Source organism: Propithecus coquereli, unplaced genomic scaffold (assembly GCF_000956105.1).
Source record: "Propithecus coquereli isolate 6110/MARCELLA unplaced genomic scaffold, Pcoq_1.0 Scaffold308, whole genome shotgun sequence".
In the NCBI taxonomy this organism is placed as follows: Eukaryota; Metazoa; Chordata; class Mammalia; order Primates; family Indriidae; genus Propithecus; species Propithecus coquereli.
This window is the reverse complement of record NW_012148708.1, coordinates 2,222,822-2,244,951: the sequence shown is the minus strand read 5'-3', so window position 1 is coordinate 2,244,951 and position 22,130 is coordinate 2,222,822. Positions and strand designations below refer to the sequence as shown.

General features: G+C 59.9%; 1 protein-coding gene across 1 annotated transcript in view; it reads left to right on the top strand.

Annotated features, from left to right (window-relative positions):
* Positions 1–5,428: 5,428 nt before the first annotated feature.
* The window catches only part of ADAMTS2 (ADAM metallopeptidase with thrombospondin type 1 motif, 2), a 96,331-nt gene continuing 79,629 nt past the window's right edge, over positions 5,429–22,130 (top strand). Inside the window, exons 1-3 of the mRNA XM_012649970.1 lie at positions 5,429–5,530; positions 5,598–5,886; positions 12,162–12,364. Of these exons, the coding sequence (XP_012505424.1) occupies positions 5,429–5,530; positions 5,598–5,886; positions 12,162–12,364 (594 nt within the window). The remainder of the gene's footprint in view (positions 5,531–5,597; positions 5,887–12,161; positions 12,365–22,130) is intronic.

Genomic DNA, 22,130 nt, shown 5'->3' with positions numbered 1-22,130 from the left:
CCCCCCGAGAGCCGGCCTCGCCAGCGCCCGGGTAGGCCGGGCCATCTCTGCCTGCGCTCTCCCCAGTTGGGCTCCACTGTGGCGGCTGCCGCGGCCACTGAGGTCGCGGCTTTTCCTGCGCGTGTGTGGCTTGTGTTCCGGCTGGACTAAGGGATTGTAGCCACACGCAAGGGTCAGCCCCAGGTGCTGTCCCTGCCCCCTCCCCACCACCAGCTGGGGCTCAGCTCCCTTCTCCAGAGGCAGCCGCTGCTGGCCTTTCTTCTGCGTCCCCTCAGGATGTTCTAGGCACCCCGGCACGTACCTGTGTGTGATAAATGCTGGGACTGGGACTCCGGCCCAGCGGATTTCGTGTTGTGCGTGTGCATGTGTTTACATTTTTGTTGTGTTTCCGCGACTGGTACCGTACTCCACATAGCAGATACCGCACCGTGTCCTACCCTGCACCTGCTGTCGTCAGTTCGTGTGTCTTGGAGATTTCCTCCAGCAGGACTGACAGAGCTGCCCATTCTTTCTGCACAGCATTCCATTATGTGGATAACGTATTTAACCAGACCTTGATGGACGGGGATTTTGCTTTTTTCAATACTTGCTATTTGCAATCATGTTGTATTGGATATCTACACACTTAATTCTTTGCCCAATCGTGTGAAGATATTTGTAGGATTAAGTTCTACAACTGGAAGCGCTGGTTTACAGGATTCGTGCATTTTAAATTTTGGTAGAGACGACCACATTGACTTGCTAGGAGGGTTTGCTGGATACATTCCTCTCAACGTGTGCCCCTGATCCACTGTTTCCATTTTGACAATCTCATGTAGGTATTTCTTTTATTGAGAGTGACACACTGAACATCTTTTCATATACTTAAAGCCTGCTTGATTTTCTTTCTTGAGAACTGTCCATTCATATCCTTTGTCCATTTTCCTTTTGGATTGCTGGACTGTTTCACATTGATTTGTAGGAACACTTTACATATTAAGGACATTAGTCTTTTGTCTGAAGTGCACATGATGTTGGGTGAGCCCTTGGCTGTGTGCGAGACTGAACCAAGATCCCACGAGAGAGAGGAGGAGCCTGGTGCACACTTCGTGTTTGGCGCTGTGTGGATGACCAGAGTTTGCTGGGTCCCGTGTGAGGATTCCACAATAAATCACACCCACCGGGAGTTGTCTTCAGGAAGGGGAAAGGGATGTGGGTAAGCAAATGGGGTGTGAATTCTGGCCCAGGAAGCTCCAGCCACTGTGGGGCTGAAGGCAGGTGGGCTCTCAGGGTGAGATGGAGGAAGTGGGTGCTCTGGGCGGGGGATGAGGCTGCAGACTGACCCGGGAGCCCACTTTGGCTCCTTTCCCAAGCAGCATGGCACTCGCGATATTTGTGTGTCGCCTGCCGACTTTACATTCAAGTCCAGATTTCTGGCTTCTTAACGAAATCAGAAGGCCCATCAGAATGGACCTGCACCCTCCTAGCTCCACAGACCGCCTTGGGCTGGAGAAAGCCTGCCCAGCACCCCAGCCCCGAGGCCACACTGCCTCATGGCTTTTCTTATGGGAGCAAAATATTTCCCAGTTGAGAGGGAATAAACAAAAGATAAACCGAGAGGCCTGCATGAGTCAAGGCAAAAAGGGGAGCGAGCATATTTCTTTCTGCAGATAGAGACCCTTTCTCTATGTTAAATGTGTAAACAAAGTGTGTGGGTCAGAGAGATGGTGCGTCGTGAAGCACGGCCGCCTGGCTACTGCCTGGTCTGCGGGCCTCCTTGGGTCGAGGGTCAGGGAGGCCCAAGTGAGGGTCGCCTTGGCGTGAGGCGTGGCCCGTGGCCCACGCTGCAGGCAGCATGTTGTCAGGGTGGTGCCTGCAGTTGTTGGGATGTGCCAGGAGCCATGGCAACGGCTTCCCAGGAAGGGTGGCGAGGTTGGGCAGCGTGTACCCACTGCTAGGCCGCAGCGAGCACACACAGCGCCCCTGCCCTGCTGGCCTCAGGGCGCCTCCCGTGCCCTCCCCTGTAAGATGTCCGGGAGAGAAATGGATGTGCCGTCTTCCGATGTGCTGCAGCCGACTGCTCCTGCAACAGGTGTGCGGAGACGCCATGGCTGCCTCCGTGCCTGCACCCTCCTGCTCGTCCGGCCTCCGCTTGCTTGGCGGTAGCACGAGGATCGCGATAACTCTCCGATTATCCAGCAGGTGCTTTGGGCTTCAGTTTGTTTATTTATTTTGCCAGACCCCATGTGGGTTCCTGGGGACTCGGAGGGCAGTCAAAGGGTTCCCCGTGGAGTGTGCGTGTGTGTGTGTGTGTGTGTGTGTGTGCGCGTGCCTGTGCGCGTGTGTGGGGCGGTGACCAGCAAGCTGGCTGCCTGTCACGGTTGCTAAGCCCAGAGTGCCCTGGTGGGGTGAGGCTGCCCAGGGCCCGGCAGAGAGTCGTTGTTGAAATACTTGACACTGGAATGAACAGCAAACGAATGAAAATGTAGGTTTCGGGGGCCAGAGAAGCAGACGCTGACGCGGCCTGGTGAAGGGCCTGGGGCCAGGCAGGCAGGAACTGTCCCAAACGGGAGGAAGTCAGGGTTTGCCAGGCGGGATGCAGAAGGTGGCCATGGGTCAGGCGCTCTGGGCAGGCTACTACTGCCCTGGGGGACCACATGCCAGCCTCAGGGGTGGGCAGGGACACGAAGAGCCTCGCTGCCTGATGGGCACCCTCTCTGTGCCTCGGGGGAGTCAGCGCACAATCGCGTGGCCGTGGGGGCCTTGGCGCCTCTGCAGGGGGGCAGGAGGGCGTGGGCCCTGGAGGGCCCCCCCACCCCCTCAGTCCACCTCAGCCAGCGGCTGCTGCCCGGCGGGGTCACGTGAGCTTTCAGACAAGAAAAGGAAGCCCCAGCCCTTTTAGGGTAGAATCAGGGTCATTTTTGCAGTTCCCGCCCGGCCAGCCGTTGGGCCTGTCCTCTGGAGCCCTGGGGGTCTCGGGGCAGCCAGGGCCTGGCGAGCTGGGCCTGGCCCATCCCTGTGCAGGAAGGCGGCCCCTCCCTGCCCTCCACTCCTGGGGCGGCCCTGGGCCTGGCGTGAGTCCCCGTCCTGCCCCGACTTAGTCAGGAAAGGCCCCTGTGGGGCTCTCGGGGATTAAATTCACAGGACTCAGCACTTGCTCTGAGTTCTCGCTTCCTCCCAGCTCTAAATGGGGCTGATCGAATTAAGCGCCGTCAACACCGTGGTCGGATAGCAGGCTGGGTGCCATGCGGGGAGCACAGTGAGCCCCGGCTTTGGGGCACAGGGGAGCCACCCCTCCTCCACTGCAGCTGGGGCATTTCCGGGCCAGGAAGCATCGAGGGGGCTGGGGTCCACCTGGGCCAGTCAGTGCCGCACTCCCGGCCCCAGGCTTCCGGACACCCAGTGCACACAGCAAGACGACAGGGTGAGCCCCAGCCCCTGCGGGGGGTGTGGTGTGGCCAGGCTCAGAGCAGTGGCCACAGGGGGTGCCTGTCAGTGCCACCCCCTACCCACACCTCAGGACCTAACCGTGGGAGGGGTGGGTGTGACAGGAGGTGCTTGCAGCCCAGGGGGTGAGCCCCCTGCCCGTGGAGGGCAGCAGAGAGTCCAGAAAGAAAGGAAGGCCAGGCCTGGGCCCTGCCCCCATGTGGCTGGAGCAGGGGAAGGGGGCACGTGGCGAGGGAGAGGGCGGGGCACGCCCCGGGTCTGAGCTGGGCAGGGCGTGCGGGGCTCTCTCTGCACAGACCTGGGAGCCTGGCTGCTGCCCACCTGCTAGGCTTCCCTGCCGCCCCTGGAGGCGCAGGGGCATGGGATGGTCCCGAAGGTCTCCTGGACAGCCAGCCAAGAGGCCCCAGTGCCCAGGGCTGCCCCACGGCCCCCCGCCCCCAGCACGGGAGAGGGCTGGGAGCAGTCCTGGTCACTGCTCTTTGGGCGTGCCCCGGACAGAGGCGGGCCTGGGGAGGAGCAGGCAGCAGCCCGGCTCCGCTGTCAACACCCTGCCCCTCCAGGCTCTTACCCACGTGGTCCAGGCGACTGGCAGCCCGAGAGCTGCACAAGGCGCCCAGTGGCCCTGAGAACGGGCCCTCGGCATCTCACCGGTCCCATCCACACACACGCCATGTAAAGCATGCAAAGCTCCAGTTGATGAGCAGACACCGGTGAGACAAGCACGAGGCCACGTGTGTGGGTGGCGGCCCCGGCCACTTTGTGCCGTCCCAGGGACACTTTGCTGTGTCGCCCAGTCCTGTCGAAGCCCCAAACCTCAGGCTGTCAGTTGTTTTCACTGTGGCTGAAAGCGGGGTGGGTCCTTGTGCCCCAGGGTTGCGGTGGGTGTGACTCTGCAATGAGGTCCCCTGCCGGGCTAGGGGCCCCGGTCCCCTCAGCTCCCTCCTGCCTGCTGGGCCCAAATGCAGCTGCCTCTGAGGGGTCGGCCAGAGGCTCGGGGTGCAGCGGCCCAGCCAGATGCTGGAGCCAGACAGGCGTTCCTGGTCTGCCATCCCTGGGTGTTCCCTCATCTGCATAAGAGGAGTCCCATGCCCACCCTGCCAGCTGCTGAGAAAAATAAACGGGAGGATGTTTGTCAAGCCCCAGTGCCCAGCTGGGCTGTGCCGAGGCGTCTGGAGAATCCTTCCTCATAGGAAGGTGGCTTGGGTGGCACAGCGTAGAGAAGTGTGTGCCTGGCTCCAGGCCAGGGGGCGGGAGCAGGAGAGGCAGCAGGGGACAGCCCAGGCCTGGCCGGGGGAGGGAGCCAGGGCAGGCAGCTGGGAGTCCCGCATCCAGCTCGCGGCCTGGCAGGAGAGGGCTCACGCGGGGCCGGGCAGCGTCAGCCTCTGAGACCTCCCGCATATGCTGGCATCAGGGTCCTCCCGAGGGACCAGGACCCCACCCCTGCAGTGCTCTCGCCCACCTTGCCTGGCACGGGGCTCACACCTGGGAAGGTGAGGGGCCCAACGAGGGAGACTGAGGCTGGCAGGTAGCGAGAAACGCCTTGGCGCTGGACGTGCAGAATGTGGAGGCCGATGAGGTGCGAGGCTGCTGGCAGCAGGTAGCTAGGGCAGTGCCGGGGGACGGGCATGTGAGCAGGTGGGCAGTGCGGCTGAGGAGCGGGTGCAGGCCGGGAGGCGTTCGGTCCTGGGCATTCCGAGTGTGAGGGGCCGGGGGGCTGCCAGATGTCCAAATCGGGGACTCCGGCGCGTGCACCAGCGTGGTGACAGGGATTCCCCGCCGTGACGTGCTCCGGCAGAAGCCTCTGGGCTGGGCGACATTGCCCGTCAGCTCACCACTTGCCTTGCCAGCCTCCCGCCTCCCCCACGTTCTCCACAAAATCCCTGGGAATCCTCCCTTCTGTTGGGACCTGTGGGTGTCTGTGTTTTGTTCTGAAGTTCACAGTAAATATTTTCATTTAAAGAGCCACCAGTCTCTCCATTGGCTCCCGCCATCTGGCCGCTGCATGCCGGGCAGCGCAGTGAGATTTCTGAGCGAGCTGCCCTTCCCCAGCCGGCTGCCCGTCAAGGAGGAAGCTCCTGGGCCTGGAGGCCGCGGCCGGTCCCAGGCACCCTCCCGGGCTTGAGCAGGTGCTGGGCGGGGTGAGGCGCAGCTGGGTCCTGCTCCTGCTCCAGCTTCTGGAGGCCTCTGGGCCCGGCTGCCAAAGGAGCCCTTTGCGAATCTTTGCGGCAGGGGTGGGGGCACTGCAGAAGACCCGGGAGGGTGGTGCCGGGACGCAGGCAGGGAAGCGGGAGCCGAGGCAACTGGTGTTCTGGAACCTCTATGAGGGCTGCGAGCCAGCAGGCGCCAAGCCCCGCAGCAGGAAGCCTCGAGGGCTCCCAGAGCTCCTGGTCGTCAGCACGGCGCTGCTGGCTTGGGCCCAGCCTCGGTGGCCTCACCACTGCAGCACCATGTCCCACGGACGTGCGTCTGGGGGATGAGCCAGAGTCTGGTCCCTTTGCTGGCCACAGACCTTAAATACCCATCAGGCCTACTGCTCACTCCTCACTGGGGACTCCAGAAAGTAGGAGGTGCTGCAAGCACAGGCCAAACAGTGGCACCACCGTCTGGTGCCATGATAGTCCGAAGCCTTCTGGCTGCAAAACCAAGCCGTGGTGTCTAGCTCGGGCCAGTGCATAGGACTGCGTCTGTGTGTGTGGCAGGGCGGGGCGGAGGGGTCACGTCAGGACTCTTGTGGTTGCAAGGGACAGAAAGCCAAGTGAATTGACTCAAAGAGCTGGGAAGTCCAGGGATGTATGGGCTTCAGCCACGGCTGGATGTGGGGACCTAAATGGTGTCACTTGGTCCTGCTCTCTTCATCTCTCACCCTTGTGTCTCATGGGACAAGAGGCATCCGGCAGCCCCAGGGTGATATTTTGCCAGCTTAGCAACCCAGCGGAGAGAAGCGTGAGCAAGCGTATCTTCCTGCCCACACCAACACGTGGTGTCGGGTTTCGTTGGCCTGGCCGGGCCACGAGGCCACTCCCTGAGCTGGGGGTGCAGTGGGCAATATGGGTGGGAGTAGGGGGTGGTTCGCCAAAGGAAGACAAGGAGAATGCCCGGAAGGGGGCAGGTCACCGTGCTGCACGAGTCCAGGTGGCTTCGTGAGGGCAGGTAGGTGGGTGCTGGGCCGGCCAGGATGTCCTACGCCCGCTGCCGAGGAGCATCTTCTGTCCTCTGTCCTGGGGGGGCATGTCCTGAGCACTGGCCCAGAGAGAGCAGCCGGAGGAAGTTTCTTTCCCCTTCTCTGGGGCTCCCTTTTCCTCCCTGAAGCGCTGGGAGGTGGAGGAGGCCTGGGCTGGAGTGTCCGTCGGGGCAGCCCATTCCGCGCTGGTTCAGGCAGCGCCCAGCTCCTGTCCGGGAGACTTGGTGCGGCTGTGACTGGCGGGTCCTGACCGCCCCTCCTCCGTCCCACCTCGGGCCGTAAAAACGACATTGGATGCGCTGTGTCTGTTGGAGTTGCAGAAATTAATTCCGATTTGGTAATAAAGTTATAAAAGGCTGGGATGAAATAATCGTAATGAGCTTCTTTTAATAAAGCTCACCAGCGGGGCTCCATGCTGACGGCCCCCGCGGGGCCCAGGCCGCCTGCTCCCAGACGGGCTTTCCGCCGCGTCCTGATTATGCTTCCACATCAACATGTTTCGTCTTAACGATTGTCCTTAGGGGAATGTGCAGCCGCAGAGTGATTGTCCAGGTAGCTAACAAATGGAGGGGATGACCTTCCTCCACGTGACCTCCCCGGGGTGGGGGTCCCAGTGTGGTCCAAAGGCAGCTGGCGGCTGGGGCCTTGGCCCTCCTAGGGCAGGCTGGCAGCCCCTACAGAGTCTGGCAGGGAGGCTGTGAGCAGAGCTGGTGGGCGTCTGGCCTTACGCTAATCCCCTGAGCCTCCGTCTCCTTTCCTGGGCGATAGGGCGGTTCCTGCTCTGCAGGGCAGTTGTGAGGATTGCGTCTGGGGACTCCTCAGCACTGGGAAGGGAAAGCGATTTGTTCTCATCCGCACGGTTGACGGGTTGGGGCAGCAGCATGGCACCTCTGTCTGTGTGCCCATCGCCGCACGCCCATCCCCAGCCGGTGAGTGTGCCTGTCTGCCCTCACGCTCAGCCAGCAGAGGTGGAGGAGTGGGAACAGCTCATGGGCCATGGGGCAGCCAAGGAGGGGCCTGGGAAAAAGCACTGGTTTTGGAACCCAAAGCCTGCCCAACAGCAAGATCATAAAAAAGCATTTAGGGCTGGGCACAGTGGCTCCCAGCTGCAACCCTGCACTCTGGGAGGTGAAGCCTGAGGGTCGCTTGAGCTCGGGAGTTTGAGACCAGCCTGAGTAAGAGCAGGACCCAGTCTCTACTAAAAATAGAAAAATTAGCCGGGCGTGGTGGCTCCCGCCTATAGTCCCAGCTACTCTGGAGGCTGAGGCAGGAGGATTGCTTGAGCCCAGGAGTTCGAGGTTGCAGTGAGCTATGATGACGCCACTGCACTTTAGCCCAGGTGACACAGTGAGACTCCGTCTTAAAAAAAAGAAAACAGTCATTTAGGTATGTTTTCTTCTAGCACTTTCGTGACTTCATTTGAATCATCCGTCTACCTGGAATTTGTTTTTGCTCAAGGTGTGAGGTCAGAATTTGATCTCTTCCTCCTAACCAGTTGTCCTTACGACATTAAAACAAACAAAAGCCGTTTACCGCCCTGACCGCTCTTTCTTCTCTTTCCAATGGGTAGAGCCACCATTCTAAGGTGATCCCGGAGTTCTCGATGAGTCGTTTGTTGTATCGGTTGGGCCCTGGCGCGCCTGGGATCGTATCTGATCTGGTGAACGTCACAGTGCCTGGGGTCTTTCTGTTGCAGTTACGAGGTATACGCTGCTCCCCCGTTTGTTTTAGCTAGGCCTCTTGCAGATAATCTACAGCTGGGTTTTGTTCCACCTCCTGCTCCTGTCCCCCCGCCCCCAGCCCGGTTTGGCCTTCCTGGCCCCACCTCCCCGCCCCTCCCTCCAGCCCAGCTCTCAGCTCCCAAGAGGCCCCCCAACTCCCCTCCGTGGGGCCTGAACTCCCATAGCACCTCTTCTAGCCCGCACGGCTGTGGGGCAGGGGGGAAACCGAGGCACATCTGACCCCATGGCCCCTGTCTTCCAGGGGGCACTATCCAAGGTGGGGAGGCAGTTAATGCACAAGCGCGTTCACGGACAAGATCAGTGCACGTGGTGGGGTGTCACAGGAAGGAAGGGGACAGGCTCCCATCAGGGAGAAGTTGGGGGAGGGGCCGTTCAATTCGGGATGAAACAAGGAACATTCTCCCTGAGGGGCCGACGTTTCTGCTGACGGCTGAAGGACGAGAAGGGCGAGGGGAAGGCCACTCCATGGAGAGGGGACAGCGGAGCTTCTCAAGGTGTCAGCGCCTGCCCCCGTCCCCCGTGGTGTGAGCGGCGATGGGAGAGGCGGGTGGGGACGGCAGGCCACTCTGCCTTCCAGGAGCTGAGTGCCGCGTGGGGGCAGCGGGGTTCCCCTCCCTCTGGGCCTTTCCAGGGGCTCCTGTGGGGCCTGGTTGGGGGATAACTTTGGGCAGGAGCAACCGCGGCGGCAGAAGAGGCGGCCCAGGCACAGGAACCCTGCAGGGCACGGGACTTGCACAGGCGGCAAAGGCCGGGGCGGCCGACCCCGCAGGGCCAGCACCGCCGCGCGCTGCTCCAGCTGCGCAGACCCAGGCCCGGGCGTTCTCCCCTCCAGACCAAGCGTATGTTTCTGCCAGTTTGCTTCCCCCACACCCGCCCTCCGTGCTGGAGAAGGACAGAAGCCACTCTGAAGGCGGGGCCGGGTCCCCGCTCCTCCTCTCTAGTTGGCGGCTTGGCCGAGTCACTTAGTCTTTCTGCTTCTTGTTTCCTTGAGGCTGAAATGGGGGTGATGGTGAGGACGGTGAGGACCCTCCTCCTTGCTGTGGGGCCGCAGGGCCGCTTGCGGGGGTGGGGCGGGTGCAGCTTTGCCGCTGCAGAGGGCTGTGCGCACGCCCGTCCCCAGGACTCGGTGCCGTGGGCCGCTCCTAGGACACCATCAGTGCAGCCCTCGGCCCGCGGGCACCCCTCGCTCTCTGGCGCCGCGGGTGAGTTGGCCCTGTGACCTGTCCTAATTCCTCAAGAGAAGCTGGATATTCTAGATTTTTTAAAATGTGAAATCTCCCAATTTTCAAATACTGTCAACCAAATAGGGAGTTTTTTAAACACACTGTGGTCCTCACAAGCACCTCTGTGTTCTGGTTTTGCTCTGGGGGCTGCCCGTGGGTGACCCCTAGATTGACAAGGGCAGAGGGTACTGTCTACCTCTTCCCCAGGGGAAGCGTTTTCCCACAGGAATTACCATCCTTCTGCTTCCCAAGGTGGTTCTGAAGGAGAGCTGTCTCTGCTCGCTGGAAATGCAAAGAAATAAATGTATAAAAATAGAGTGGCGATTCCTCGATCCCCGTCAGGTTTAAGTTGCTGGCGTTTCCTCTGGGAACGGCACGAACGGCCTTGAATCGTCTCCAGGCAGCCGGGCAGGTTGATGGGCTGTGTGGGAGCACTGCTCCGCGGGAGCACTGCCCGCGGGGCCGCCAGCCTGGCCCTGGCCCCGGCCCTGGAGCGTCCTGGGGCAGCCTCTGCTGTGTGGGTGCGTGTGCATGCGTGTGTACGTGTGTGCATGCGTGTGTGTGTGTGTGTGTGTGCATGCATGTGAGTGCATGTGTGTGTGTGTGTGTGTGTGCATGTGTGTGTGTGTGTACGTGTGTGCGCATTAGGGGACAGGGGACTGCAGAGCTGAGGGGTCAGGGGCCCCAGAAGGCACAGGCACCCCGGGAGCGCTCAGCCCTGGCCCGTGTGCTCTTCTGTTCTGTCTGAGCGCTCTCCTCTGCCTCGCGCCTCACTGTCCCTCTTGGTCTCGTCTTGCCCCCAGCCCGGTTGCAGGCTCGTGCCTGAAACTTAGCGGTCAGTCTGTTGTGTCTGAGGTAGGAAGCAGGGTGTGGGGAGAGAGCCCCTGGCTGAAATCGGCCACGCTGGGGTTCCACCAGTCTCCCCATCTGTAAACGGGGGACAGCAATTCGCACTGGAGAGCCGGGCTGTCAGCACTGGATGAGGAGGCGGATGCCAGGGCTGCAGGCGGCCAGGCTGCCTTGCTTGTCCCTGAGCAGCCACGCTGCCTTCAGAGGCCTGGTTCCGCCCCGAGGGCCTGGCATGGGTTCCCCTGGCATGGAGGGCGTGCCTGTCCCCGTCTGGAGAAGGCAGCAGATACGAGGCTTTGAGGATAAGTGGGAAGAGTTGTTCTGGAAGACTCTCTGTGAAGAAGTGGTGTTGCAGGGGTATGGACAGCTGAGCTGAGCTCTCGGTTCCGCCCTCGGCTGCATGGGCCTCGGGCGTGGCCTCCACCCCGTAAGTTGTCGATGCTGGATGACCCGTGGGCCTGGGTCCTTCCCAAGCCAGGAAGACCAGCCTGGGGAATGTCATGGAGAAGCAGGACCCTGGGGCGGGGGACCTGGGTCAGACACGGAGCTCAGTGCAAGCGGTGGGAGCTTCCAGATACTTTGGCCTTGGGGCTTAGCAGGCTGTGGGCAGCGTGGTCTGGGGCCGCCACTGATGCCGAAGGTGACCTTGAGGGGCAGGGCTAGGGGAGGGCCGGGAACTGGAGCTCTGGCCTGCGGGGGGCTCTCGGCCCAGTGGGACAGACACGGAGACAGAAGTTGCAGCTGCGCTGGTGGCAGGGAGGACATCCTGAGGCCTGGGCCCTAGCGGAGGCCCCTCCGGCCCCACTTCCCAGCTCGGCTGCCCGAGTGGCCAGCGCAGAGCCTGTGGGGTCAGGAGGTCAGTGCCCGCCGCAGACTGTGGTGAAGGGTCACAGGAGGGGCTGATCTTGGTCCCTGCACAACTCAGAGCAGGGCGGGTACAGTTCGCCTGGGGAGGGCAAACAGGAGGTCCTGGCCCAGGATGGGAGGGCAAACAGGAGGTCCTGGCCCGGGATGGGAGGGCAAACAGGGAGGGCAAACAGGAGGTCCTGGCCCGGGATGGGAGGGCGTGGACCTGGCCAGGATGACGGGCCACGCTTGAGTGGAGGGCTGAGCAGAACGTTCTGGGAGGCTGGCTGTGGCCTGAGGAGACACACACAGCCCAGGCTGGGCCTTGGTTTCCCCAGTTATAAGGGGGCAGTGACACCTGGGACGCTCGTCCTTTGGACCTCGGAAAGCCCTTCGGTAGCGCACGAGGGTGCGGATGGACGTGAAGAGAGGGCTCTACCCACGCCCACTCGGGCTGCGCGGGCCGCTCTTCCCGGCCCCGCTGTGGCTGGGTGCCAGCCCTGGGCTCCGCAAGGCCCCACCGTGCTGGGCCGAGTCTCTCAGGGTCTAGGCAGGCCTGTCCCACTGTGCGGAGGGCACCGTGGCCTCTGCTGTGTCTGGAGGTGCCACCGGGGGCTGGGGAGGGAGCTGGCCTGGAAGCCACGGAGGTGTTGGTTTGAGCACTGCTGAGTCTGAGACGAGTTGGCCAGTCACTGCTGCCCGTTTGGGCCTCAGTTTGCTGCTCTGCAAAATGGCGGCAACGATGCCCTCCGCTCAGGGTGCTGGGAGTCGTAAATGGGATGATGGCTGACTGGCGCCTGGTCGGTGCTGAGTTGCATCCGAGTGGGGTTTTGTGCCACTGTGATGTCCCTGGGAGCCCGGGCTGCTGCTGAAGACAGTGTCCTCTCCTTCTAGGGGACTCCCCTGCCAGCCTGGACAGCCTCGGCCGAGCCCTGGGCGTCCTGCAGGAGCGCGTCAACAGCTCGCGGCAGCGGGCGCGCAGGCACGCTGCCGACGACGACTACAACATCGAGGTCCTGCTGGGCGTGGATGACTCCGTGGTCCAGTTCCACGGGAAGGAGCACGTGCAGAAGTACCTGCTCACGCTCATGAACATCGTAAGTGGGGGCGGGGCCGGGAGGGGCCCGAGGGCCAGGCCCCCTGGGCTGTCCGGGAGGCTCTGCTGATTCGCTCGTCAGCGCGACCGCGTCGCGGGGGCTCTCTGGGCCCCCAGGGGAGAAGAGTTGGCCACCCCGCCGACCTCACCGAACCTCAGGTTTTCTCACCTGCAAACTGGGGCTAATTCTGGCTTGGCAAGGCTGTCACACCCTGAGCAGTTTTTCACAAGCTCCAGTCATTTGTGTGCCAGCGGCTTTTTGACGTTGGACATTTTCAAAAGTTAAATTTATTTAAAAAGGAAACCTCACTTTATGTAAAAAGTAACCTAAAAGTAAAACACAAAATGATGTCATTCAACCCCTGCCTTCTGCTGGCTCCGAACCACAGCCCACTTTCCGTTAAAAAGGGAGATCGGTGCGTGTTAGAGCGGGAAGGACAGACGGACACCAATCCAGGGCTTCTCGCTGGAACTGAAGAGGGAATTCCCTTTCTCCCTGCAAGTCTGTGTGTCACCTCAGTCTTCCTGGGCCTTGCCCCTTGTCCAGCTACTACTAGGAAAATAAAGGCTCACCCCACCGCATTCCAGAGCCCCCACCGTGGGAAGGAGGCACAAGGATGCCGAACAGTGCCTGGGTCGGGGCGCATGCCAGTGTCTGCCCCGCTCGGCGTGGAGGCCTGTCCCCTCTCTGCCGTGCGCAGGTCAGAGCTGCCGTGAGGATGTGGGCCGTCCCCCCTTCGAGATGCGGGCTCCCCGGGGAGCAGGGCTGGCCCAGCATATCTCTGCCGAGAAGCGGGGCTGGGAGGGAGGGCCAGGGCGTGGTCGGGAGGTGGTGGGGTGGGGGGCGCTAGTGGAGGAAGCCAGGGCTCAGCGGGGCTGGGGGCGGAGTGGAAGCCAGACAGGTGGGAAGTTCTGAAGCCACGGGGCCGCACACCGGAGCTTATCGGTGAACGAGGTCCCGCAGGGGTCTGGCTGGAGGTGGCGGCGAGGGCTACAGAGGTCTGCCGATGGCCCGTGGCCCAGCTCTGCTTTCTGGGCCAAGCGCGGAGCCCCTGGGAACGAAGTGAAAAGACACATCAAGCCAAGAGGGAGGCTGCGAGCGAGCTGACCGCTGGACCCAGAGTCCTGCCTGCGACGTGGCCGTCCCCTTGCCCTGCTGTGGATAAGTCAGCGAGCCCCCTGGAGCGCGGCCCGCTCATCCGCGAAGCGGGCCGAAGGCCGCTGCACGTGCAGAATGCGTTTTATTTTGGAGAGCAGCATCACACCCGTTCTCATCTTATTTTTGAAATGTACCTTTAATGAAACAATAACGATAAAGCCATAACGGATACGTTTATTGAGCCCCTAATACCTGTCTGTGTGCCAGGTCCATGCGAGGCACTCGCCATGCTAAATTATCCTGGGAAGTCGTCGCACTGAGTCTGTGCGATGGTAGGTCCCGTCTGCCTTCAGAATACGCCTTCCGTCGCGTCTCGGCCCTTTGGCTGAGATCAAGTGCAGAGTATGTCTTCCCCGAGCATTATCTTGCCTTCCAACCCAGTGCGAAAAAGAACTGGGCTTGGAATTAGTCCCAGGTCCACTCCTGGACTCACCTTTTCCAGGTGTGTCATTGGGAACGTGGCTTCTGTCCTCTGAGCCTTGGTTTTCTCATCTTTAAAATGGGTCAGTAATTTCCATCTTGGGGACTGTTGTAAGGATTAAATGAGATTATATAGATGAAGTTGCTTTTCAGTCTGTAAATATAGTGAACATGTTTTCAGTCTGAAATAAAACATGGTTTTGTCATCTTGACAGTGACAATATTTAATTTAGTGACAGCATATAGGCATCATTTTTGAGAAGTCCACCAAAATCTCTGAGTGCAGTTGGGTTATCCATGGAGAGTTCTTCGGGAGGCCTTTTCCCTGGTGTGGTAGGAGGGTCTCTCTGTCACAGAGAGCTGGTTGGAGGAAGTCTAGAATTTTCTCTTGGTTTTGCCATCTAACTTAAATTCATTCTTTCAGATGCTTGTGATCCAATTGTACCCCCATTTTGGATAATGGGATGGTTATTCTAGAAAAGCGTAAGAAATATGAAAATTCTTAAATCAAAATTAATTTTATCATAACAAAAAAAGGGTTTTAGGAGATAAAGCCGAGGAATTGAGAAAGAGTATCGGGGCCCTGTCTTTTTTCCCTGTCTCGCAGATGTGCGTTTATTTATCCGGCAAACAGTTGTTGAATGTGTGCTTGTCCCAGGCACAGCCATGGGTCTCGCAGAGGCAGAGGGCCGTGGCGGAGGGTCCTGGGGCTCTGGGAGACTGGCGGGGCGGCTGGGGTGTCTCTGCCTCCGATCCGAGTGCCACCTGGCCCCGCAGGAGTGCAGCGCGGACGGGGAAGATTAGGCGCAGCCGTGCGTGGAGCGTGGCGTTGCCCGGACGGGTGATATCCTGTGTGCTCGTTGAGAGCGTGTGTGCACCCGGAGGAGAGTCCCGGGGACTGATCTAAGGCACGTGGCACCCTTTGGTGTCTTGGGGAGGAGGGATGTCGAGCAAGAGGGAGTGTTTGAGAAAGGACGACCTTCTAGAACATTGCTGTCCAACAGTGGAAATGCTCTCGTTGCCCTGCCCAGTGCGGTGGTCACTAGCCACCCCGGCTCTTGGGCACTTGAAGTACAGCTGGTGCAATTGAAGAAGTTTTAATTTAATTTGTTGTTTTTTCTAGTATAATTTTTTATTTTAATTAAAAAATTTTAGTGGTAAAATATGCAGAACCTGAGAGTTACTGTCTTCACTGTTCTTAAGTGCACAGTCGAGTGACATTAGTGTAGTGACGTCCTCGCGCAGCCATCGCCACTCTCGATCCACAGGACGCTTCTCATCCTGTGGACGCTGAAACTCGCCATTAAACGCTGACTCCCATTCCCCGCCCCCCTGCCCCTGGCGGCCACCCTTCTGCTGTCGGTCTCTACGGTGACCACTCCAGGCACCTCGTGTGAGTGGGACCAGGTGGCATCTGTCCTTTTGTGTCTGGGTTGTCGCACTTAGCGTGATGTCCTCACCCGTGTGGGAGCGTGTGCCAGAATTTCCTCCCTTTTTGCGGCTGGCTAGTATCCCGCGGTGCGGACAGACCCCCTTTCGCTCGTCTGGCCGTCCGCCAGTGGGCGCGGGCGGCTCCTGCCCCCTGGCCGCCGTGAGCGGTGCCGCCGTGAGCGCGGGCCTGCGAGGACCCTGCTTCCGTGCCGCGCGCCCACAGTGGGACCGCGGGGTCATGCGGCGATTCTGTCTTTGATTCTTTGAGGAACTTCCATGCGTTTCCCGCAGCAGCTGCGCTCTGCGTTCTCACCGATTTCTCCGTCTCCTCGTAACGCTTGTTGTGTTTTTTGATAGGAGCCATGCTAGCAGGTGCTTTATCTTAATTGATCTGCACTCAGACATAAACCGCAGTGTGGCCACTGTGTCGATGGCGCAGTGGGATCCATGCACAGCGGCACTGTCTGCTGCGCCCTGTCTCTGAACGTGGCCACTGTGGTGGCATGGGCAGGCCCTGGGGGCGGGCACCTTGAGCCGTAGCCCCGGGTGGCCCTCAAAGGCCCGGCCAGTGGCTTGTCACGTTCCTCCTGTAAGCTCACAGCTGGTCGTGGGGCCTCCCGGGACGAGGGCAGCACGGAGGACAGAGGCGGCGGCAGCCGGCCGGGTCTGGGCGGCCAGCGAGGCTTGCGGTCGGCTGACAGCACGTCCGGTGCCCCGGGCTCGGGCCGGCCCCGGGCGGCAAGCTGCCCGTTGAACTGGGCGTGAAGAGTGGTGGGCACAGCCTGTCACCTGAGGAAGGCCATTGAGCCCCGGAAGGAGAGTCCGGCGGGCTCCCAGGGGCGGGGACCCAGGAATGCAGGTGCGGCGGGCGCGGGGGCTGGGCGGAGGTGGGCTTCTCCCCGGCAGCTCTCTGATGCCCTTTGCCTCGTCGTCCAGGGTGATGTCTGCCTGCAGGGCTGCCTCGGGGGTCTCTCCTCAGGCAGCCTGGGCTGGCGTATGGGCCCTGGCGCGCCCCAGACGGCTCGGGGTCACCACATGCCCGGGCGGTCCCTCCACTTCCCAGCCTCCCTCGCAGCCAGTCTGTGGCTGTGTGGTTAGTTCTGTCTGGCAGCCTGGGTGAGGGGACGTGATCCGCGTCACCTGTTGGCCAAAGCAGTTCAATGCGTCCCCTCCCTCCGTCCCTCCCTGCCAAGTAGCTCTGGAAGCCCCAGGTCCCAGTAGGCGCACCGCAACGCAGGACGGGGCACCCGACCGGCTCTGGGCTGCGACGGGAGCGAGGACGCGCAGTCAGCCGTCACTGCGGGAGCTCGGGGAGCGCGTGCGTCGTGCGTTGCCGCAGCCCAGCCCGTCTGGCTCTGTCCAATGCACCTGGCCCCGTCCACACGGACAGCGGATGTTTACTGGCGTCTACTGAGTGTCAGGCAGGCGCTGCAGCAGTGAGCAGGACAGGACACAGCCCCGGCTACCAGGGCTTGCACTCTGGCGAGGGGACGCAGACAGTGTCCAAACGAAAAACAAATGGGATCATTTCAGATCACAATAAATGCAGTGAAAGAAATAAAGTAGCTACGAGATGGAGAAGGACGGTGGTTAGGGAGGACGTCAGGTGCGCAGGAGAAGCACAGGAGCTGAGGCCTGAGTGATAACGGGAAGGCTGCGGGAAGAGATGGGGCAGAGTGTTCCAGGCCCAGGGAATGGGCAGTGCACAGGCCCTGAGGCAGGAATGGGGTTGGCACATTGGAAGAAATGAGAAAAGGCTGATGTGCTGGGCAAAGCCAGTCCCTGTGGGCTTCCAGATGTGGAGAGGGAACTGGGCGTGGCTCTAAGGGCAGTGGGAAACCGCCAGAGACACTTCATTGCCCCTTTCCACAGGAAAATGGCAGTTAGCCGATCTGCACGTCTCTTCCTCTCAGACCTGCGGGAGGGGAGAAGGGCTGGAAATGTTGGCTGAGCACTTCCTGACGGCCACGGCGCACAAAGGGCCTCTCCCCATATGCGGACCCAACACCCCGCCAACCCCTCCCGCACCCTCCGCGAGGTCCGGTTTCCTTCTTTCTCTCCTAAAGCTAGAAAAGCGACATTTCTTTGTTTATTGAGATATTCTATATTTAATACAGACAATATAGTATTCACAGTGGAAAATTCCAGTAGGTGTGTGAACGTCTTCTCCCAGCAGTTGTCTCCTACCTGGCTTAGTGATTGCGTGACATCGCCCCGCGTGACTCTACAGCGGGCCGTTTATGTAACTTACCGTTTACGAGACACACTCGTACAACAAAAGCTATTTCCTGTTAGAAGTTGGAGATGCCACTGGCTGTATTATATCCCTGTGGCTGAATTTATCAGACATCCTTAATTATTCCCTCGAATCGAGTTTCTGAAAGCGGAGACCCTGGTCAACAGATTTGCACATTTCAAAGCTTTCTGTGCTAGAATGTTCTCTGTTATGGTTTCCTCCGTTCATGCTCCACTGGGCAAATGTCAGTCTCCACACCTCCTCAGAACACCGAGTCCTTCTCAGCTGTGGTAATTTAATAGTTTTTTGTTGTGAGTTATATTTTCTTCATGGTAATGAGGTATGTGGTAAGAATATGTATGTGTATTTTAAAACAGATGATTTTATTTTTTGTGATTGGCCTATCCATGCCCCTTATTCTACTGGAATTTTAGTTTCTTCCTTTTTAATCTGAAGAGTCTTTACCTTCAAATAGGTTAACTTGTCTGTCTGTCGTATATGTGAGAAATTTCTGCCCCAGTTTTGTCGTTTGACTTTTGTTCTGCTTGTGACGGTTTTTGGCGGCTCACATTCTTGTGCGTGGTCAGATCCTGCAGCCTTCCGTCCCGCTTTCTCCCTGGGTGACGTGTGTGACGCTCCCTGCCCTCCCCAGAAGTCAGTCTGCCGTTCTGCTCTGCGCCAGGCAGCGTCCCCTGCTCCAGCCCCCGCCCGGGCTCAGCGCCACCGCGCACCCAGTGTCTCCCAGACTGCCGGCCAGGGCGGAGGGAGATCTCCAAGGGCCAGATTGCGTCTGTGAGACCCACCGTTATTTCTGGCTGCGTCTGGCTGCCGAGACGGTGGGGGACGTCGCCAGAGGGGAAGGCTGGCCCGCAGGCGGGGCCGTGCAAATGCAGGTGGGGCTCTCTGTTCAGAGAGCAGGAGGAAGTGCAGAGAAGCCTTTTCTTTTCTTCCTCAGTCTCCCTCTCTCCACTTGTCATGGCTTTTTATTTGCTTTTTAATGTCGTTCTACGTAAAGAGAAATTGGAATTTCAGATGATTAGCATGAATTCTACTGTTCACCTTTAAACTGTGCGACGTCTGTTTTAAATGCAAATATTAGAGCATTTACCTTGCGTGCAGAATCACCGAAATGGAGCGAGCCGTATTTCATGGCTCATCCCCGGGGGTGCCTCAGGCTGGCCAGAAGTTCAAGACGGGCGCGGGCCGCACTGAGGGAGGTTGGGAGGAGGAAGAGAGGACCCCCTTGCGGAGCGGGCTGAGGGACCGCTCCCTCGGCACCGGGATCTCGCTGCAGCAGATCTTTCCAGATGCCCCAGGGTCCCCCAGCAATGGGGAGCGCGCCCGCCGGGGCCTGACAGCTGCCGTTCCCCCTTCCTGCCAGCCACCGCCGGGAGCACACACTGCCCTGGCCACGGGGCTCTGGGGACATCGAGCCAGGCACGTCCCCTTCCCGCTTGTCCACTGTGCCAGCCCAGGGCAGGTGGCCGGGGCTCACTCTGTCTCTGCGCCGCGTCACTCGCTCAAGTCAGGGTGCGGGAGAGGCTTGGCGCTGCTGAGAAGTGGCCACTCGCTGCCAGCCCTGGGCGGGATGGCCACTGCCGCTCCCTGGCCTGAGATGCCATGGGGCATGGATGCCTGCCCCACCCCTCCTCGCACCCGCCAGGGGCAGCGGAGAGCCTGTCCTGGGGAGGTGGGACTGTGCTCCGTTGTCCCTGGGGCTTCGTTCACCAAACACGCGCATGGGTGAAGTGGAGAACTTCCAGCCGGCAGCTGCAGTGCATTAAGCCGCGAGCCCGGGGCCCTGATGCGCGTGGCACCTGGTCACTCGCCCCAGCAGCTGGCCCTGCCCACAGGGCCAGTCCAGGAACCTGAGCCCTGCGCTCACAGCCCGCAGCCCGACAGACCACCCGTTCCCTGGATGTGCCCTGTGCCCACGGCCGTCTGTGGCCACACACCTCCGAGGCTCAGCCCGAAGCTGCCTCCGTACTCGGCTCTCTGCCCAGGCGAAGCAGGCTGTGTCTGCGAGGGCGTGGGTGTGTTCCGCGCCTGGGGCAGGCTGTGGGGTGGTGGCCTTGTCCTCGAGGCCCTCCGCACTGAGCTTTTGCTCGCACACGGCCTAGGCAGCCCTCGAGGTTGCCGGCAAACCTGGGATGGGCCCAGTCTCCTCGGGTTGGCGGCCTGTCGCCTGGCCACGGAGGCTGGGACCCCTCGGGGATGCCTGCCTGAGAGCCCCCATCCCCCCCTTTTGAAGGCAAAGGGGTCTCCCTCCCCAGCACCGTGAGGGCCGTAAGGAGGGGGCGCGAGCAGACGTGTGGCCGCCCAGCCTTGCTGGCCCCCGGCCGTGCCCGCACGGGCGGTTCTCCGCCGTGGGTCTCCCTGCGCCTGTATTCCGCTCCCGCCTCCGCCCCGGCGCCCCGGGCGCCCCTCTGCCCCCACGCTCTCGTGGCACTGGGGGATTGCTGTCCTGTTTGACCCTTCCCGCTTGGGAGTGTGCTCCCTGCCGTAGCGAGTGCTCCCAGGTGGGACGCACTGCGTTGCTGACGTGCCTGCCACTGCCCCCGGGACTCAGCTGTTTGTCACATGCTCTCACACTCGTTCCCTCAGCCCTGGCTGGTCTCTGTTGCAGACTGTGTGCTGTGGCAGTGCGCGTGCCTGGCGGCCACGCTGCCACACTAGGACACAGGCCAGCTGTTAAGCAGACTCAGACAGTGGCTCTCCTCCAGGCTCAGGTACCTGGGAGGCAGAACGAATGCCTTAGGGGAAGACTGGCACCATCGTTAAAGTAACATGTTTACGTACACATTTTTAAAAGTAAAATCTACCTGTGCCAGGACTTCAAGAAGACTGTGGCTTATAGCATTTAACTAAAGCGCTAATTTCAATTCTGCTCTTTCCCGAGAAGCCTAAGGCCTCAGTGTGTTGCTTGGGTTTCAGGCTCCACAAAGACCTGGAGCCACCTGTGTAAGCCCTGGTGGGTCGCACCCCTGCAGACGGGGCAGACTGCGGGCTGGGCGCTGCGCAGCTCCTAGCGAGGCCACATTCGGGCCGTCGCCACTGAGAACACGTGCTCTGGGGTCTGCCATCGGCCACTGAGACCACGACACAGATGTGAGACGTCTCCTCCTGAAGTGCCACCTTTTGTGGATGGCAAGCTTTTTACAACATTATTATTATTATTATTTTTTTGAGACAGGGTCTTGCTCTGTCGCCAGGGCTAGAGTGCTGTGGTATCATCACAGCTCACGGCAACCTCAAACTCCTGGGCTTAAGCGATCCTCCTGCCTCAGCCTCCCAAGTAACTGGGACTACAGGCATGCGCCATCACACCCAGATAACTTTTCTGTTTTTCATAGAGACGGGGTCTCGCTCTTGCTCAGGCTGGTCTCCAACTCCTGACCTTGAGCCATCCTCCCGCCTCGGCCTCCCAGAGTGCTAGGATTACAGGCGTGAGCCACCTTGCCTGGCCAAAACATCAATTCTATATGAAAATTTGGACATACTACTTAGTTAAAGCAAAATTCATGTGAATTTTTCAGAATAAACTGGAGAGTCTAAAGCTGGGTTGGCAAACTATGACCCAAGGGCCATGTGGCCCTTCACCGTTTTATAAGTAAAGTTTCATTGGAACACAGCCACGCCCATTCATGTATGAGTTGCCTGAGGCCACCTTTGTGCTACAGCAGCAGGTTGAGTAGTTGTGACAGAGACTACATGGCCAAAGCTGAGAACAGTTCCCATCTGGTGCTAAAGGAATAACACGCTGTAGCACTGTCGAGAGTTCTGCTCGTTTAGTGCCCACCTCGAGGCGTGGCCCTGGCCCTCTAAAGTTAGCAATTGCACTGCACCCCGTCAGGGCACTCAGGCGTACGTATTAGGGAGCACTGAGCATGGGATGAGCACGGGCTGTGGAGTCAGAAGCAGCCGGGTCCTAATCTTGGCTTTTGCCCACCTGGCAAAGTTCCTTTCCTTCTCTGACCTTGGTTTCCTCGTCTTTAAACTGGAGGCGTTACCTCCTCCCACACACTCTGAGCTTCCACAGAGGCTTGCATGGTCCCTGACAAGTGGGGAGCCCCCGGCAGACACGCTCAGACTTGCCTCCTTCAGTCCTCCGATCCCCTGCAGCTGGAACAGCCCTTTCCTGAAGGCCGCCGCAGGGGCCTCGCACTAGCACTGAGCTCTTTCCTTTTCCTGTTCAGACTCCAGCACCCCCCGCCCCCACGACCCTAATCCTGCCAGTGCAAAGGATCTGTGAGGTTACTTTGGTTACCTTGATCTTTTGAAAGGATGGCATGAGCTGATCTTAACCATTTTCGAACACCAGAGCAGGAGGAACAGATTTCTGGGCAAGCAGAAGAATCTCTCCAAGCTATGTTAACTGCTTATATTCTGAAAGAATTCCTGAGCCCCCACATCATCTCATCTGCTCAGGGCAGACACGCTCCTTGGGCCTACAGAAAATATGGGATCCAAGGGTCTTCTGTGTGTTCAAGTCAAGGCTATGTCCTCTGACCCCTCCTAGCA